The sequence below is a fragment of the Diabrotica virgifera genome, chromosome 1, assembly GCF_917563875.1.
Source record: "Diabrotica virgifera virgifera chromosome 1, PGI_DIABVI_V3a".
In the NCBI taxonomy this organism is placed as follows: Eukaryota; Metazoa; Arthropoda; class Insecta; order Coleoptera; family Chrysomelidae; genus Diabrotica; species Diabrotica virgifera.
Window position 1 is genome coordinate 153,238,530 of NC_065443.1, and position 16,828 is coordinate 153,255,357.

The following is a 16,828-nucleotide window of genomic DNA, read 5'->3' on the forward strand; positions in this document are numbered from 1 at the left end:
CGGAAAGTGTCTCTACTAAAATTCGAGTGGTATTATATAATGCGTCTCAGAAAAGTTCCAGGCTTGGTAAATCGTTGAATGATTGTTTATTAGTCGGTCCTAAGCTACAACAGGACATCGTCTCGCTTTTGTTAAATTTTAGACTTAATCGTTTTGCGTTGTGTACAGATATTCGTCAGATGTATCGTAATATTTTATTAGTTCCTGAGCATACGGATTATCAGCGTGTATTATGGAGATTTTCTAGCCTTGAGTTGAGGAGATTCAGGAATGCCGTTTGTTAACTGTCAATTTTGGAGTTGTATCCTCGATGTATCTCGCTCTAAGAACCCTTCAACAACTACTATTGGACGAAGGCTCTCGTTTTCCTAAAGCCACCTCGCTCGTTGGTAATGCTTCGTATATTGATGATTTTCTTTTCGGTGCTTCGACTCTTGAAGAAGCACAAAGTTTAGTTGAAGAATTAGTCGCTTTGTTGAAGTTAGGAGGCTTTGAGGTACGGAAATGGTGTTCGAATGAACCCAAATTGTTGTCCCAATTTCCTGAATCGCATATTAATCCTCATTCCATTAATTTTAATCCAGAATCAAATGGTCCTTCTTTGAAAATCCTTGGTTTGAAGTGGATTGCACAGTCCGATGTCTTTCAATTTGCAGTCAAATTGCAGGATGTCCCTTGTACCAAAAGATCGTTTTTATCCGAATTAGCTCGAATTTATGACCCGTGTCACCCGCTCTAACAACTATTATCTTTTTCATCAAACATTTAATAGAACGACTTTGGCAACTGGTCTTGAATGGGATGATCGCCCTCCCTCAGAAATTAATCGTGTGTGGGAGCAATATAAAAGAGAATTGTCTCTTATTTCACAGATTAAAATTCCTCGTTTTTTGAATATTTCCTCTTGTCCCATCTTAGAACTTCATGGATTTGCCGATGCCAGTGAAAAGGGATACGCTTGTGTCGTTTTTATATTCATAGTATTGATAGTCGGAACATGGTTCAAGTTAATTTACTTTTAGACACGGAAGGATCTGTTTTGGGGTGGATGTGAGAGGTGGCATTCGGATTTTTGCAGATAAAATTAGGTGACAATTTCAGTAACTATAATTGAAAGACTAAGTTTTCACTCTAATGGCATATAACATATCCCACCAGAATGAAAACAATGGGAACCTTCTCTGGTTACACCTCCGAGGCTTCTACAATTTGCAAGCCATACGGATGCTGAGACTAAGGAAGATGAGGGAATTCTACAATTTACAATTCACGTCACATCTGCTCAGCGCGGTAAAGTTCCAACGAGACTGGTTCCCTTCATACTCCACACAAAGTAAATGTAAATCAAAAATGAATAACCATTTTCAATTTCGTTGCAAAACGAAAATACAGCCGAACCATATTCCAGTCCAATCAGAGAGTGCTGCAAGCACCTCTACCGGTTTCGAAACTTATTAGTCTCTCATCAGGAGGCACATATGCTGCTCTCCCTGATCCAACCAAAACAAACCCCAGCGTGCAGTCCCGAATTGCAACGAACGAAATGGCATAGATGCCCTAACGGCAACTGCTAGCAAAAGACTAAGTTTTCACTCTAATGGCATATAACATATCCCACCAGAATGAAAACAATGGGAACCTTCTCTGGTTACACCTCCGAGGCTTCTACAATTTGCAAGCCATACGGATGCTGAGACTAAGGAAGATGAGGGAATTCTACAATTTACAATTCACGTCACATCTGCTCAGCGCGGTAAAGTTCCAACGAGACTGGTTCCCTTCATACTCCACACAGAGTAAATGTAAATCAAAAATGAATAAACATTTTCAATTTCGTTGCAAAACGAAAATACAGCCGAACCATATTCCAGTCCAATCAGAGAGTGCTGCAAGCACCTCTACCGGTTTCGAAACTTATTAGTCTCTCATCAGGAGGCACATATGCTGCTCTCCCTGATCCAACCAAAACAAACCCCAGCGTGCAGTCCCGACTGGACTGGAATATGGTTCGGCTGTATTTTCGTTTTGCAACGAAATTGAAAATGGTTATTCATTTTTGATTTACATTTACTCTGTGTGGAGTATGAAGGGAACCAGTCTCGTTGGAACTTTACCGCGCTGAGCAGATGTGACGTGAATTGTAAATTGTAGAATTCCCTCATCTTCCTTAGTCTCATCATCCGTATGGCTTGCAAATTGTAGAAGCCTCGGAGGTGTAACCAGAGAAGGTTCCCATTGTTTTCATTCTGATGGGATATGTTATATGCCATTAGAGTGAAAACTTAGTCTTTTGCTAGCAGTTGCCGCTAGGGCATCTATGCCATTTCGTTCGTTGCAATTCGGGACTGCACGCTGGGGTTTGTTTTGGTTGGATCAGGGAGAGCAGCATATGTGCCTCCTGATGAGAGACTAATAAGTTTCGAAACCGGTAGAGGTGCTTGCAGCACTCTCTGATTGGACTGGAATATGGTTCGGCTGTATTTTCGTTTTGCAACGAAATTGAAAATGGTTATTCATTTTTGATTTTTTTAATTATAATTGACTTATGCTCCTTCTCAAATATGCCCGGAACATTAATAAAAAAATTAAAATATTTAAAAATTTCGAAAATCATTGATTTTTTTCAACTTTCATTGCTTATAACTTTAAAACGATTCATTTTGAAACAAAGTCGTATAGAAATAAAATAAAGATAATTAAATTTTGTATGATGTACGATTGGTTTAAAATGTCTTAAATTATTACCCTTTCTGCAAAATAGCAATAAATACAAAATAAGGGGGCAAAATAAGCCTGTTGTTATTCAATGTTTTTCAACCACTTTGGTTGCACTTAGAACCTTCGTAATTCGCTTAGAAAATTCTTACAACATACTTAATCCGTCCACCAAATTTCATTAAAATCGACTTAATAGATTTTGCATAATATTTTGCAATCTAAATTTTTTTAAAAAAGTTAAAATTTTTAAAAATCTTTCTGAACAAAAAGTAGACCATTTTGAAGTTTGCTAATTTTTTTACATATAAAGAGACGCTCTACCTATCTAATGCACTTTACAGAATTAAAATCGGATTATTTAAGCGGCCTCAGCACTGTTTTAAAGTTATAAACAATTTTTTGGCTTATAAACAAATATAGTGAGGACGTTTGAGTTGGAATAAATTCATTTTTCAGTTATTTATTAAATAAACATTTTTTTCTGTTTTAGGGCAACAGTAAAATGATTTCGAATTAAATAAATTGTATACTTTCTTCTTTTTGTCTTAATTAATTAAAAAAAATGTTGGGCACCCTGTATAAATAAACTTTCTGTTTTAGTATGTTTTAAATTCGCGTCCTCTCACCCCATTAACCAATGATGTTGAAGATCTCAACGCTTTGACTCCAGGGCATTTCCTGACTCTTTAGCTTTGACATCATTACCTGTATTTAATTTTTCGGAGGTATCCCTCAGTCGTTTGTCCAGATGGCAGTTGGTACAACGCATCTTCTTCTTCTTTCTTCTTGTATGTAGGCTTTAAAGCCTGTTTTTTCTTCAATATTAGCCTCCTAAATTATTTAAGTTATCGCACCATCTTTTTCTTGGTCTGCCAATACTTCTTCGTCCATTTGGTGACTTATCTCGTGCTATTCTTACTATCCTATCCTCTGCCATTCTACTAATGTGTTCGTTCCACTTCTGTTTCCGTTTTGCCACCCATCCATTTATGTCTTTTCCATTGCATGATCTTCTTATGTTTACGCTTCTCTCCCTATCCAACAGACTTTTCCCTGATATTCGTCGGAGTATTTTCATCTCTTCTTTCTAGTAGTCGTCTCGTTTTAGATGTGTCAGGTCTTGTCTCCGCCATGTATATCAATATATGTCTAATTGCTGCTTTATAGATTCTTGCTTTTGTGTCTTGTCTTAGGTGTTTGTTTTTCCAGATTGTGTCATTAAGGGATCCCGCCGCTTTACTTGATTTTAAGTTTTGTTTTCGTACTTCTTCTTCAACATCTCCGTAACTGGTTATATATATTCCCAGATATCTAAACCTTGCTTCCTGCTTTATCATTTTCCCATCAATTTCGATTTTACATCGTAGTGGGTATTTATATGTTGTCATACAATGCATCCATAGGGATTTTTTGGGCTCGATGGCGTAAGGAGTATTTATATACCTTACAACAAAGGTCCAACTGGTTAGATTCTGGCTGTACCTAAGTTCGGTGCTTTAGTTGTTTTAAAGGAGGTCTTGTTGAATTGCATGAGTGCAAAGACAGGGTAGCTCGGGTAGCCACCGTGCGTACGACTATCGGAACTTTGAAACGTCCTCTTGTCCGACTCTGTCCCTTGGCGATAGATGATTAGATTATGCCAAATTTCGTTGCTTTAGGTTTACTTTAGACTTATTTTTCGTTACTTTAGACTTAGTTTTTTTTGTTCGGATTTGTTAGAAGGACTGCGACAAAACCACCATTTTAATTTTAGTTTTGATTTAAGCTTAAGGTTTTAATATTTGTTCGTTTAAGAATATATATATATATATATAGGATTTGTTTGTATTGTCATGGCTTGTTGCTCAAGTAGTGATATGTAGTATTAGTTATTGTTAAATGCCTTATGGCCTTTAAAGGGGGGAGAATGTTGGAATTCCCATAAATTGGTTTGGTTGTGTAAATAGTTCCAAAGCATATCCCATTTTTACCCTTGTCGACGCTCGTGTTCCTTGCTACCACGTTATCGAAAGTCACACATGTCGCGAAGACGAGGAGAGGGCGGGTACTACTTGAAACCAAAAATTCTTCCCCCATGATATAAGGAGGACACACATCGTTGTTCGTTCCCTCGTGTCTCGAATTCGACAAGTTATCGGTAAGTGGCTTAATTACCTTTTATATGTTATTGTTATTACCTATATATTTCCTTTGTTTTCGTTTTGAATTATTTAGCAACCAATTTGAATTTGTGTAAATTATATTGCGCTTGTGGAGAAACAGCACTCATCTCACCACATGCTATCGAAGGTATAGTTGTTAGTAGGTATGGTAATTATTGCTTGTTTTTGATTTTATTAAGAGTTTCGTTCAATACCTGCTATTAGTATTCACACAGAATCAGTGAACTCAGTATTTGGTGTTTTGTGTGTTTTTCCAAAATTGAGTGATACCGTTCCCTCCTCCAATTCCTCAATCAACGGTGATACTCAAATAAATGAGTGTGATTCAAAACTACATGAAATCTAAGTATCCTGATAATATTGAACCTGAAATTGAAGATGAACTAGTGCAGTTCAAATATTTTACAGCCCAACTTCAAGACTTGCAGGGAAAACAATATATTCCTGCTTCACAGTCATTTTGGGCTATTTATAAGAACAAACTCGAATCGACGTTTCCAAACATGTCAGTAACTTTTATAATTTATCTTACGCTATTGATTACAAATGCAACAGGCGAACGGTCATTTTCAAAAAAGGAAATTATTATTAAAAACTGCGTAAGTATTCAATGACACAAATTAAACTAGTAGGTACTTCTCTCAATAATTGATGGCTATTGAGAATTAATAATTATTATGGCTATTGAGAATGATGTTCTCGAAAATTTGGAATTTGAAGATATTTTGAGTAGTTTTGTTTTTATGAAACTAAGAAAAGTTGCTTTATAATTTTAAGGTTTTCAAAACTCAAACTAAATTTACTGCAGTTTAGACTTTACATAATTATGTAATAAGTAAACTAGGGTTTCACGTCCTTTCAATTCCTCATAGCTAGGGTTGCCTAGGGGCCTCAAGATTCTTAATCCGGGGCTAATCAAGCACGAGAAGTTGCTGGAAATCTTTCAAAAACTAAACATTGATTGGATGTAGTAATTGAGTCAATACTCGCAATCTTAAGTTTGTATTTTATTAGTTGTTATATGGGGCAACCGGTTTCACGTCTTACAATATATGACTCATCTTCAGGCCCAGTACAAAAAGTCTTCACAATACAAACTACAAGCTAAAATCACAAAACGAGAGACATGTACATATACATATATAAAACATAAAAACAACTTTGTCTTGGTTTTAATCACATAAATAAAGCCAAACAATTGTATAGTATTGAACTCAATAGTCTATAGCATGTAAACTGAGACATTTTGCCATCGGGAGCGACCAATCTGATGAGAATTGCTTGGTATATAATTTAATATATACTACCATCAATCCTTAAAGAGTTATGAGGTTGATGGAGTCCTGACAAGATGGTATGCGATCAAACAACATAATATAAAGTTAATAGTAATCGGTATGTACTTACATAACAGCTACTGAAACTGTTCTATACCTAAAGATGTACCTGGAAGTCACCAGCCCCATAAGAACAGTTGACCAGTCAAACAGCCCTTAGTCTCTTAATTGTTTTTTATGTTCAATGTGGAACCTGGCATAGATTCCTGTGTTCCCAGTGGTGTATGTTTTTTATCATATAACTATTGTCAACGAGACTAACCAACATTCAGAAAAAAAAATCGTACACGCATACGCAGTACCGTATCTTTCTATGACTCTAAGAATTAGAATGGTTAGTTGTTATGCGTTTTCCCTACTACTATAAGGTGTGGAAAGCCGGACACTAAATAAAGAACTCCTTAAAAAGATAGAGACATTTGAAATGTGGGTCTACAGGCCCGTATTCAGCGTCTCCTGGACGGATACAATCACAAATCAGGCAGTGCTGGTAAGCCTGACTATTGAACCTGAAATTATATTTACTATAAAGCAAAGAAAACTTAAGTTTATTGATCACGTCTCTAGAGGCATAAGGTATGAGTTCTTCTTCTTGTAGTGCCTATACGTTTCGGATGTTGGCGACCATCATGGCAATCTCTACTTTGCACACTGCTGCTCTAAAAAGATTTGTGGTTGTCGTGTTAAACCACGTACGCAGATTTTTCAGCCATCCTTCTCCTTCCTGGTTCTCGCTTTCCTTCTACTTTTCCTTGCAAGATTAGTTGCAGCAGTCCATATCTTTCACTGTTCCTCATAATGTGACCGAGATATTCGATTTTCGCTGTTTTTATTGTGATTAATAGCTCTTTTTCTTTTTGAATTCTCAGCAAAACACCATGCTTAGTAATGTGGTCGGTATAAGATATCTTCAGGATTCGACGATAAAGCCACATTGCAAAAGCCTCAATTTTCTTGCAGGTGGCATCTGTGAGACCCCACGACTTAACTCCGTTGAGTTACTAGATACAAGATATGAGTTACTGACAGCTTATTATGCAAGGAAAGACCGTTGGTCGAAGATGCGTGAGCTGTAGAAGAATTTCTTGGCTGCAAAACCTTCGTGAATGGTTCGGAATGACATTGGTCGAATTATTTCGTGCATGAGTTGTGAATGTGCCAATAGTCATGTTGATCAGCAACCTCCACAAGAGACACTGTATGCAAGAAGAAAAACTATTATGATATTTTGGGATGGACTCATTAAAATCATTTAAAAATGCATTGGTACCTCCGTTATTATAGATCTTAGTATGATTTACAAATTTGCATTTGGAATTTTTTATTGACTGCATGTCTTTTTCTTGTATTTTAATTGAATATAACAATAATAAACCTTTATTCTCTTTTTAGTTGATCTTAATTTTTGCTGTAGTATTTTTTGAAGTCCAACCATTATGTGACGATACTTCCAATTGGTATCCCTATCTATTTCCAATTAGTGCTGCACTAAATATCATTGTGCAACTGATTTTTCTATTCATATTTTCTATGGGGTTCACAGTTAGCAAACCATCGATCTGGATCTACTCGGTAAGACATTATTTTATATTACATATATATTTATAGATATAATGTTTATTTCAAACACTTATTTTAGATTACCTTTAAATAATTTTTGCAAGGCTATATCATGTATATTAAATATATAAAAATAATCATAAGTATTTCAATATTCTCTCCTGAGGAGAACAAAAGTTCGAAATGGTCCATAGAGAGATGGTAATGATCTCTGAATCGAAATTAAATATAAAATGCCTTTATTCATAGATAAATAATATAGTATTACCGGATGGCCTTTATCTACCTGCGTTTTTACTCACGTATTGAGTACTAGGAAACAGATTTGTTGATCTTTGCCTCGTTGAATTGATGTGCATAGATAAATAATATAGTATTACCGGATGATTGATGTGTTGTGGAGTGCTATATAGACTCCCCATGTCTCTGCATTCATCACCCTTTGTCCTTGCAAATTTAAGAAGGATGGGTAATAGGTATAAGAGAGAATCTGTTTCCGAATTAAGAAATCCAAAGATTTTATTTTTAAATATTTATTTGTTTGAAAATGGAGTCTTTTGGGTTTCGTCGTTTCTATTTCATTATTCATTTCAGAACTGTTTATGTTGCCACATACTGTACCAACCCCAAAGTGATACAGATATTGTATTCATAAATATTGCACTCATAATAAATTATGAGATATTGCAGCACAAAATGTATAAACGTTTAAATCTGACAAGAGTATCCTAAAGTTTGGCAGTTTAATTATTCACGAACCGTGAAAGTTTTGTCATACAAATATTCCTTGTATTGTTACTTAAAAGTTGAACGGCCAGAAAATGGAACTAATCATGAACACTTTCATGTGATATTTTTACTAGTTTACCACGGGGATTAGCCATGGGAGTTAGTACAACAGTTTACCTGTCACTACGTCGGTTTTTCTTTAACTGTCATTCAGAAGTTCACTTCTGGAAAAGTTTTGTAATTTTTTCAAAATCAGCTGGTTTGCACAGTCAATGACTAAAGAAAGACTTATATTGGGTCTATTGAATAAAAAGAAGTATTTGCTTTTACTTACAATTATTTAAGTATTTACTTAATAGTAATTGAATAAAGTCATTTCTTTAATGCTTTATTTAATTACTATTCAGTAAATACTTAAATACAAGAAAGTAAAAGCAAATATTTCTTTTTATTCAATAGACCCATTATCTTAAAATAAAAATTAGTTTAAACGAAAATTACATTGTATTATTAAAATTATTTTTAAAGTGGGGTGGTGATTTATTTTTCTTTACGATTGAGATTTATTGTGTCGGTTGCCCTTAGCAACTTATAGTTTACAGGGGTGGCCAAACTGTGGCTCGCGAGCCACATGTGGCTCTTTGAAGGATAATTTGTGGCTCTTACCTGAATTAATTTTAATTTTGTTTTTCAAAATGTCTTAAATTACTGATAACAAATATAAAAGACTAGTGTAATATAAGGAATTAGACAAGGAAACCCCTTATCACCATTGCTATTCAATTTGGCCTTAGAATATAAGTAAAGTATCATCTGAGCTGGCAGGGGACTTGCGAATCGAGGATCAAAACTATTGTTGGTCTTTGCTGATGATCTAGGTGCAGTCGCTCATTCTACAAGAGACGTAGGAGAGGTGTTTTCACAACTAGAGGAAGAAACGGGTAGTCTGGGGTTTCGAATACACGAAGAGAAGACATAACTAATGACCACAACTTCGAAGTAGTAAGAGTTTAAATATCTAGGGGCAGTAATCACAGATGATGACCACATATAAAAAGAAGTCTCAGCAAGGATAGCTGCGTGGGATAGAGCATTATACTCCCTATCATCAATATTAAGATCTAAGCTGCTAAAAAGACAATCTAAATTAAGACTGTACATGTCTATTGATCGTCCAATTGTTACATATGGAAGTGAAACATGGACTCTACATCATACGTGAACGGAAAGTTCTCAGAATGATATTTGGCCCTCAAAGAAATGAAATGACAGGAGAGTGGAGAAGGCCCCGCAAAGCTGAATTGGTGACTGTATGGTACTGAAAACATCGTCAGATCTATAAAAGCTACGATAAAATGTACAGGTCATGTGGTAAGATCAGAGGAAGACAGAGTGTTAAAGACAGTGTTTTTTGAGAGACGGACGAAGGATAATAAAGAATCAAAGTATCCTGAACTAGTAAAAACTGCTTGTAGAATTATTTGCATATTTGAAACAACTATGTGAAACATTTTATGTCACTTTAAAATTCGTGAAATCCAAACTCTGAGAGAAAAATTTAATACATTTTTTTCACTTTTTAAATAATTTTTTAATTGCGGCTCGGGTAAAATTTCACACTGGTAAATTAAAAATCTTTAAAAATTGCAAATTTAACAAGTGAAAAACGTCATAAATAATAAAAGTTCCAAAATTTTTGGTTACATTTTAGTAGAAGTTATTCCTTGCATCGTCCTTTACAACACCTGATAGGTAACAAAAATTCCTGACTTATATCCTGAAATCGACCTATTTTTCACCAACAGCTTGGACTAAAACTTTTATACATACAGCATAGGCATCATTATCTGTGGATAATGTTTCAGCTTGTGAGTATACAATCGACCTTTTTCGATAAAAGCTGGAGACTGCCGTTGACCCGAACGACGCGATAGCGGAGTTCGGGCAAGCAGTCGAGTGCGGGGAAGACACTTCCGCATGAGTTAGGAACAATATTTTTTCTAGGGCCGTACGTTTGGAAAAAAAGCCACAAAAAATAGAGTTATATAAATTTTTATTTAGGAGTGAAAATACACAAATTAATTCTTTGACAAGGTTGTCAAAACCAAAATTTCAATATAATGGGTTACCACGACGACGATATTGGTTTCCATGACGACGATTCAAAACCATTAATTGTCTACTGATCTGACTTTTAAATGTTGTTCTGAAGCTATTTCTTTGTGGCGTTTTTATAATCAAATATTTATAATGTGAAATAAGCCACAATTTTACCAAAAAAAGATTTTATTAACTTTTCGAAGCCCAAATCGGGTTTCGTTGTCAAAATACAAAATACTAAAAAAATTTTTTGACTTTTAAATATTATGTCAAAATAACTTTATTTCATCGAATTATAGCGCTAATTTCATTAGAACGTGAACACAATAAGATAAATTTGAAATAAATTAGTAAATAATATGTAATAATTAGTTTATTGCATGTATTATAATACATTATAATGCCATATTACAAGGTATTTTACTTTCCCGCACGCCGTGCGGGAAAGTGCAACTTTCGGAAACGAAATGCGTGCGGGAAAGTGGCTCTTTTAGCACGGCTGTAGAAAAAAAATTAATCAGTATGATAGGCATAGATTGACCAAAAATGTCAATTTTTAATGGAGATTTTTTTTTTAATTTATTGAATAAAAATATCTTAAGAAGACACAGGTACAGTGTGTCAATTTGAAAAGGTACCAACCTCTATAATTTGGTTCCTGTAGAAAATATAAAAATGTGCAAGAACACGTCAAATTTATTTGTGAGTGGGACATTTTGTAGACCAGTTTTCAACTAAATTACATCAACCCTCTAGCGGAAGCGGACACGACCCCCAAAATGTTTAATGAAACGGGGGTTGAGTGATACCTCATTTTAAAGGTCGTTCAACTAACTTTTCAAAAATACCACATATTTATGTATGTTATTTTAAACATTTTTATTTTAAAACTATTTTCAGTACTTTTGGAAAAATCTTGGACTACTCAAAAAAAATTTTGGAGTTCTGAACTCGATGCTTATGTATAATCTTTACAGTTTTACTTGATTTTTCCAAAAGTACTGCTCGTAAAAAAGTATCACTCAACGCCCCTTTCCCAATTTAGTTGAAAACTGATCTACAAAAAGCCCCTACAAATAAATTAGACGTGTTTTTGCATAATTTTAGATTTTATATAGGGACCAAATTATAGAGGGTGGTACCTTTTCAAATTGACATACTGATTTTTCAAAAAATACTCCAACAAATACTTAAAATCTTCCAATTCTCCAAAAAAATCCAATTTGGAGTTCAATACTACAAAAAATTTTGGAGTTCTGAACTCGATACTTATCTTTACGGTTTTACTTGATTTTTCCAAAAGTACTGAAAAGAAATATAGTATATGTGGTGTTTTTGAAAAGTTATTTGAACGACCTTTAAAATGGTATCACGTACACGTATTACTCAACCCCCCTTTTCATTAAAGATTTTGGGAATTTTGCCTGCCCCGAGGGTTGATGTAATTTAGTTGAAATCTGGTCTAGAAAATGTCCCCCCACAAATAAATTTGAGCTATTTTTAGATTTTCTATATGGACCAAATTGTAGAGGGTGGTACCTTTCCAAATTGATACATTGTATAAGATTTTTATGCCTACAGTATACGTACCTATATTTTTATCAAATTTTGTATACTAAGAGCAGATATTTTATGATTATTTTTAGGACATGGCGGTAATATTTGTTTCATCAGCTACTACTGTCGTCTCCTCAGTAGTTACCTTAATTAGTTGCCAAGGGACCAGTATAGATAAAGTATCTCAGGTAAGTAAATAATACTGGATACAAAATTGGAAATAATTTTTTAACGATTATACTTAAATGTTTTCTTTCTACCCGTTTTTTTATCTGAATTTTCATATTTGTAATATAATTAGCTCATTTCAAATCTCAACAACGTCAAAAATATTGGCGAAAACGAAATTGTCGCAGAAATGCTAAAAGCAGGAAATAAAGTGATACAGAAGACGATACAGCTACTAAACGAATTCTGGAAAAAAAGTTATGACTTGCACGAAACCATAATAATACCCAATCTTCAAATAACCGAGGTTCTGAAACTGTTTTCTTGTGGCATGTCTATAGACATAGTTTTAGCATGTCTGTATCCATAGGCATGTTTTCTTTAGTGCTAATTACACAAAAAAATGGATTTTTAAATAAAGCACCTAGAGACTTGCAACTTTTTGCATTGTGTTCAGGATGATGCATTTTAAAGTGCATAAATGCCTCCAAAAGTGCATAAACATGTTTTTGGGGTCGCAGAACACGGCTACGTCATCATAACCGACCTCCGGAGCACCTGCGGCCCAGTGTCACTGCTAAGGTACGTCATATTCTGAATTTTAGAGGGTTTTCGGCACTAAATTGATGTAAATAGATTACTCGGGCAGTTTTGATCAGCTTAGTTAGATTAACGTAACGGTAGAGTTACTGAAAATGAATACGCTATCAGAACCGATATCCGGAGCAGCTAGTGTCTAGGGTCACGTCATCTTCCGGAGTTTCGCGGAATTTCGGCACTAAATTTATGTAAACAGATTACACGAAGATGTTACTAAATACGAATACGCCATCACAAATGACCCCCGGAGCACCTGGTGCCCACGGTCACTGCTAAGGCACGTCATCTTCTGGAGTTTCGAAGGTTTTCAGTCTTAAATGCATGTAAATAGGCAACTAAGCGATTTTTGGGGTCGCTGAATACAAATACGCTATCAGAACTGACCCCCGGACCATCAGGTGCCCAAGGTCACTGCTAAGGCATGTTATCTTCTGGAGTTTTTAGGGTTTTTGGGCACCAGGTGCAGCAGGGGTCGGTTCTGATGGCGTATTCTTGTTCAGCGACCCCAAAAATTCCCGAGTAATCTATTTGCATCAATTTAGTGCCGAAAGCCTTTGAAACTAGAGACGACGTGCCTTAACAGTGAACCTGGGCACCAGGAGCTCGGTGGTCGGGTCCTAATGGCGTATTCGGCTTCAGTGATCCGAAAAACCACCGAGTAACAAAATCCCCTTAATGTACTTATTTTGACATGTTTATATTAATTTGGATGCATTTTATGCACTTTAAAATGCAACTGTGCGTTTCCACCCATTTATTTATAGTAGACTTTTTCCTGACATCATCCTGAACACAATGCAAAAAGTTGTAAGTCTCTACGTGCTGTATTTAAAAATCGATTTATTTTGTGCTAAATGTCTACTAAGTTAAATATTGTATTTTATATGGTATTAAGCCAGAATTATTGTAGTGAAAATTACATTTTATCTAAAATTTTACGTTTCGACTCCCACTCTGGAAATCGTTTTCAAAAAAGAATATTTAAGAATTGCGCGAAAAGAGTATATAACCAACAAAATGAGGGGGGGGGTATTTTTTAAAATTGACTTGATTGTCAAGTCAACCGTCATCCAAGTAGAGATCCAATTGAAAAAAAAATAAATAAAAACTTAAAAGGTCGGTAAATGAAATGAAATGGTCCCATTCACATGGTGTTATATTTAAGCTATTGATTTAAAGATTTGAAGATTAAAGATTGAAGATTTAAAAACTATTCTAAGCAACAAAATAAAATGAAGAAATAATAAATATAGTAGATACATCAATACCATGGAAGCCTCAAATTTAAATTGAGTGAATCTATTAACTAACTATGGTTAATTTTTTTAATGTAAAGGTGCGTACTGATTTAAGGGGGTAGGTGCAAAATCTTGGTTCAATGCTATTTCAATGCATTCATTTTAATCGAATACTGAAAAAACTTATAAAAATTTTTGAAAAATTTACACGTAAAATGAAACATTACATTATTACCGAGGGCTGAAAGTCCCTTAAAATAAAAAAAAAGTTTCTTTTGAATTAAATATTTAAAATTAAAAATCACACTAAATTTTGTCTTTTTTACCCCTGTAACTTATTAAAATAAACGTAGAAGTTTTCAGGGACTTTCGGCCCTCGGTATTAATGTAATCTTTCATTCTGCGTTTAAATTTTTCAAAAATATTTATTAATTTTCTCAGGATTCGAAAAAAATGACTGAATTTAAATAGTATTGGAGCAAGATTTTGCGCCTACCTCCTTAAGCATTTTTCTCCGAACAAACCAAACGAGCAGAGCTTGCTGTAACAAATTGCTCTAGTCAGTACGTGTTCTCGAGCAAAATTCTGCCGAACCGAATGAGCCGATCATTTTCGGAGGAGTGTCGGTAACCGTCGAAAGATCAAACGAGCATTTTGTTCGTTTATGCTCAGTGGGTCGTTTAGTGTACTCGTTGTGTTCGCGCAAATATTTAATTAAAAAAGAACTTTGATTCTAGGCTTGGATCCCGCGTACCAAAAAAAAAGGTTAGTAATAGCAAGCTGAAAATTTGTTAATAGCTTAATGGTTTCTAGTCGGACAGACTTTGATGTATGGGAACACTGGAACAGAGGTAGTTTTAATTGTGGAACGTGATTTTAATTGTGAAACGTGTCATCCTGACAAGTTTATGATTGTGAAAACTAGCAGGTTGTTTTTAAGTTTATTCAATAGCAAACTTTATATTATATAACATATCAAAAAATGTTTGTCCGACAGATATATTGGGCATTTTAAGTCCGATACGTAGAACATGTCAAATGACAGGAATTATGTAGGTCGTAAATAATAGCAGTCTGATTTTTCCATGAGAGTTGAAAGGGTAACAAATCAATTGGAAGTTCTGTCCGACAAAATACATGGGACGGTTTCGTAGTCTGACGTTCGAAACCTGTAATCTGTTCCACAATTAAAACTTCCCCTATTCCACTGTTCCCGTACATCAAAGTTTGTCCGACTAGATACCGTTAAGCTATTAACAAATTTTCAACTTGCTGTTAATAAACTTTTTTTACACAAAAAATGTACAAATAATATCAAAAACATACATGGCATCATCAGATTGATCATTAATTGATACTAAAAAATATTAAATCATTGAAGGAGTATTTCAGTAATATTCACTAGTCCAGTAACATTTTTTTATTGTTATCCCCATCCCCCTCTAATTTTCTAATTGTGATATTCTTATATTGACCGTCAAATTTCAGTAGAAGTTCAATCATGATTTTATCCCTTATCCCTGTGATCGTACTGAAAGATGAAATCAAGGAGAGTAAAATATGTGAAAACTGTCGGGTTTCCTAGGGAAATTAACGTGGAATTTTTTATTCTGCAAAGACTTTCTCCCGTAGGTATCCCATTTTACGAATTGATAGAGTATTGAATCTATTTTTAAAAATTTTGGCGTAAGGGCTAGTGGTCACTAAGGGTGTTAATTATGACCTTAATATATGTAATTCTAATAGGTCAGTGTCAGTGATTTTCTCATTCATGCCATTTTCACGATAATGAACGTGCAAAAAAGGCATAACGGCAAGTCGTGAAAACGAAAAATTTTACGTTGGAAAAATTGCGGAACATTGAAATCCGATTGTTTAATACTACATTAAATCGATGTATAATACCTACTATTTATATTAAAAATATTTCATATCTAGGTACTTAAAATTTATCATAAACCTGTTTTTGTTCAATTATTATTTGTTGTTTGTTTGGGTTTATATGACTGCGTACACTAAAATCCATTAACCAATTTTAAAATTTTGTTCACAATCTTATCCTAAAAATATAATACTAGTATTAATCTTTATTAAATAGGTACCTAGTCCTTTATTTATTTTTTTCGTAATTTGATTATTTGTTCAATTTTGATTAGATTTGCGAATTATTTAGTTTTCTTATCTGTTATTATTGTGCCTGACAATTGGCATATTTAAATAAAATACACATGTATCAATTAACAAAAAGCATTGTTCTAAAACGTTATTTCATTTTTAGAGTTGCGGGATGGCTGGAGGTGTGACCTTAATCGTTAGTTGTGCAGCAATTTTTCTTATGTTCCGATATGTAGAAGATGCAGACCTTCCTGAAAACAAGAAAAAACAAGCAAATGAAAGTACAGACGTAGATCCTAGAAAATCAGTTTTTGCCTAAATATTTGTAGTAAAACAAAGTATAGGAAAAACAGGCCAAATGTTTATAAATAAAAGATAAAAGACTGTTTTAGTTGGCTTGCAATAATTAAATTGTCAAGTATATTTGAGAATGGTACTTCACGCCGAAACCAGTCATACTATTTATTCATGCCCTTTTGCATTGAATATAAAATATAATATACTTATGTTAATTATATTTAAAATATAAAAAATTGGTATAATA

At 34.3% G+C, this 16,828-nt stretch overlaps 1 protein-coding gene across 1 annotated transcript in view; it reads left to right on the forward strand.

Annotated features, from left to right (window-relative positions):
* The window catches only part of LOC114327789 (uncharacterized), a 47,474-nt gene extending 30,646 nt beyond the window's left edge, over positions 1–16,828 (forward strand). Inside the window, exons 2-4 of the mRNA XM_028276499.2 lie at positions 7,610–7,789; positions 12,253–12,351; positions 16,448–16,828. Coding sequence (XP_028132300.2) covers positions 7,610–7,789; positions 12,253–12,351; positions 16,448–16,603 — 435 coding nt within the window. The 3' untranslated portion in view covers positions 16,604–16,828. The remainder of the gene's footprint in view (positions 1–7,609; positions 7,790–12,252; positions 12,352–16,447) is intronic.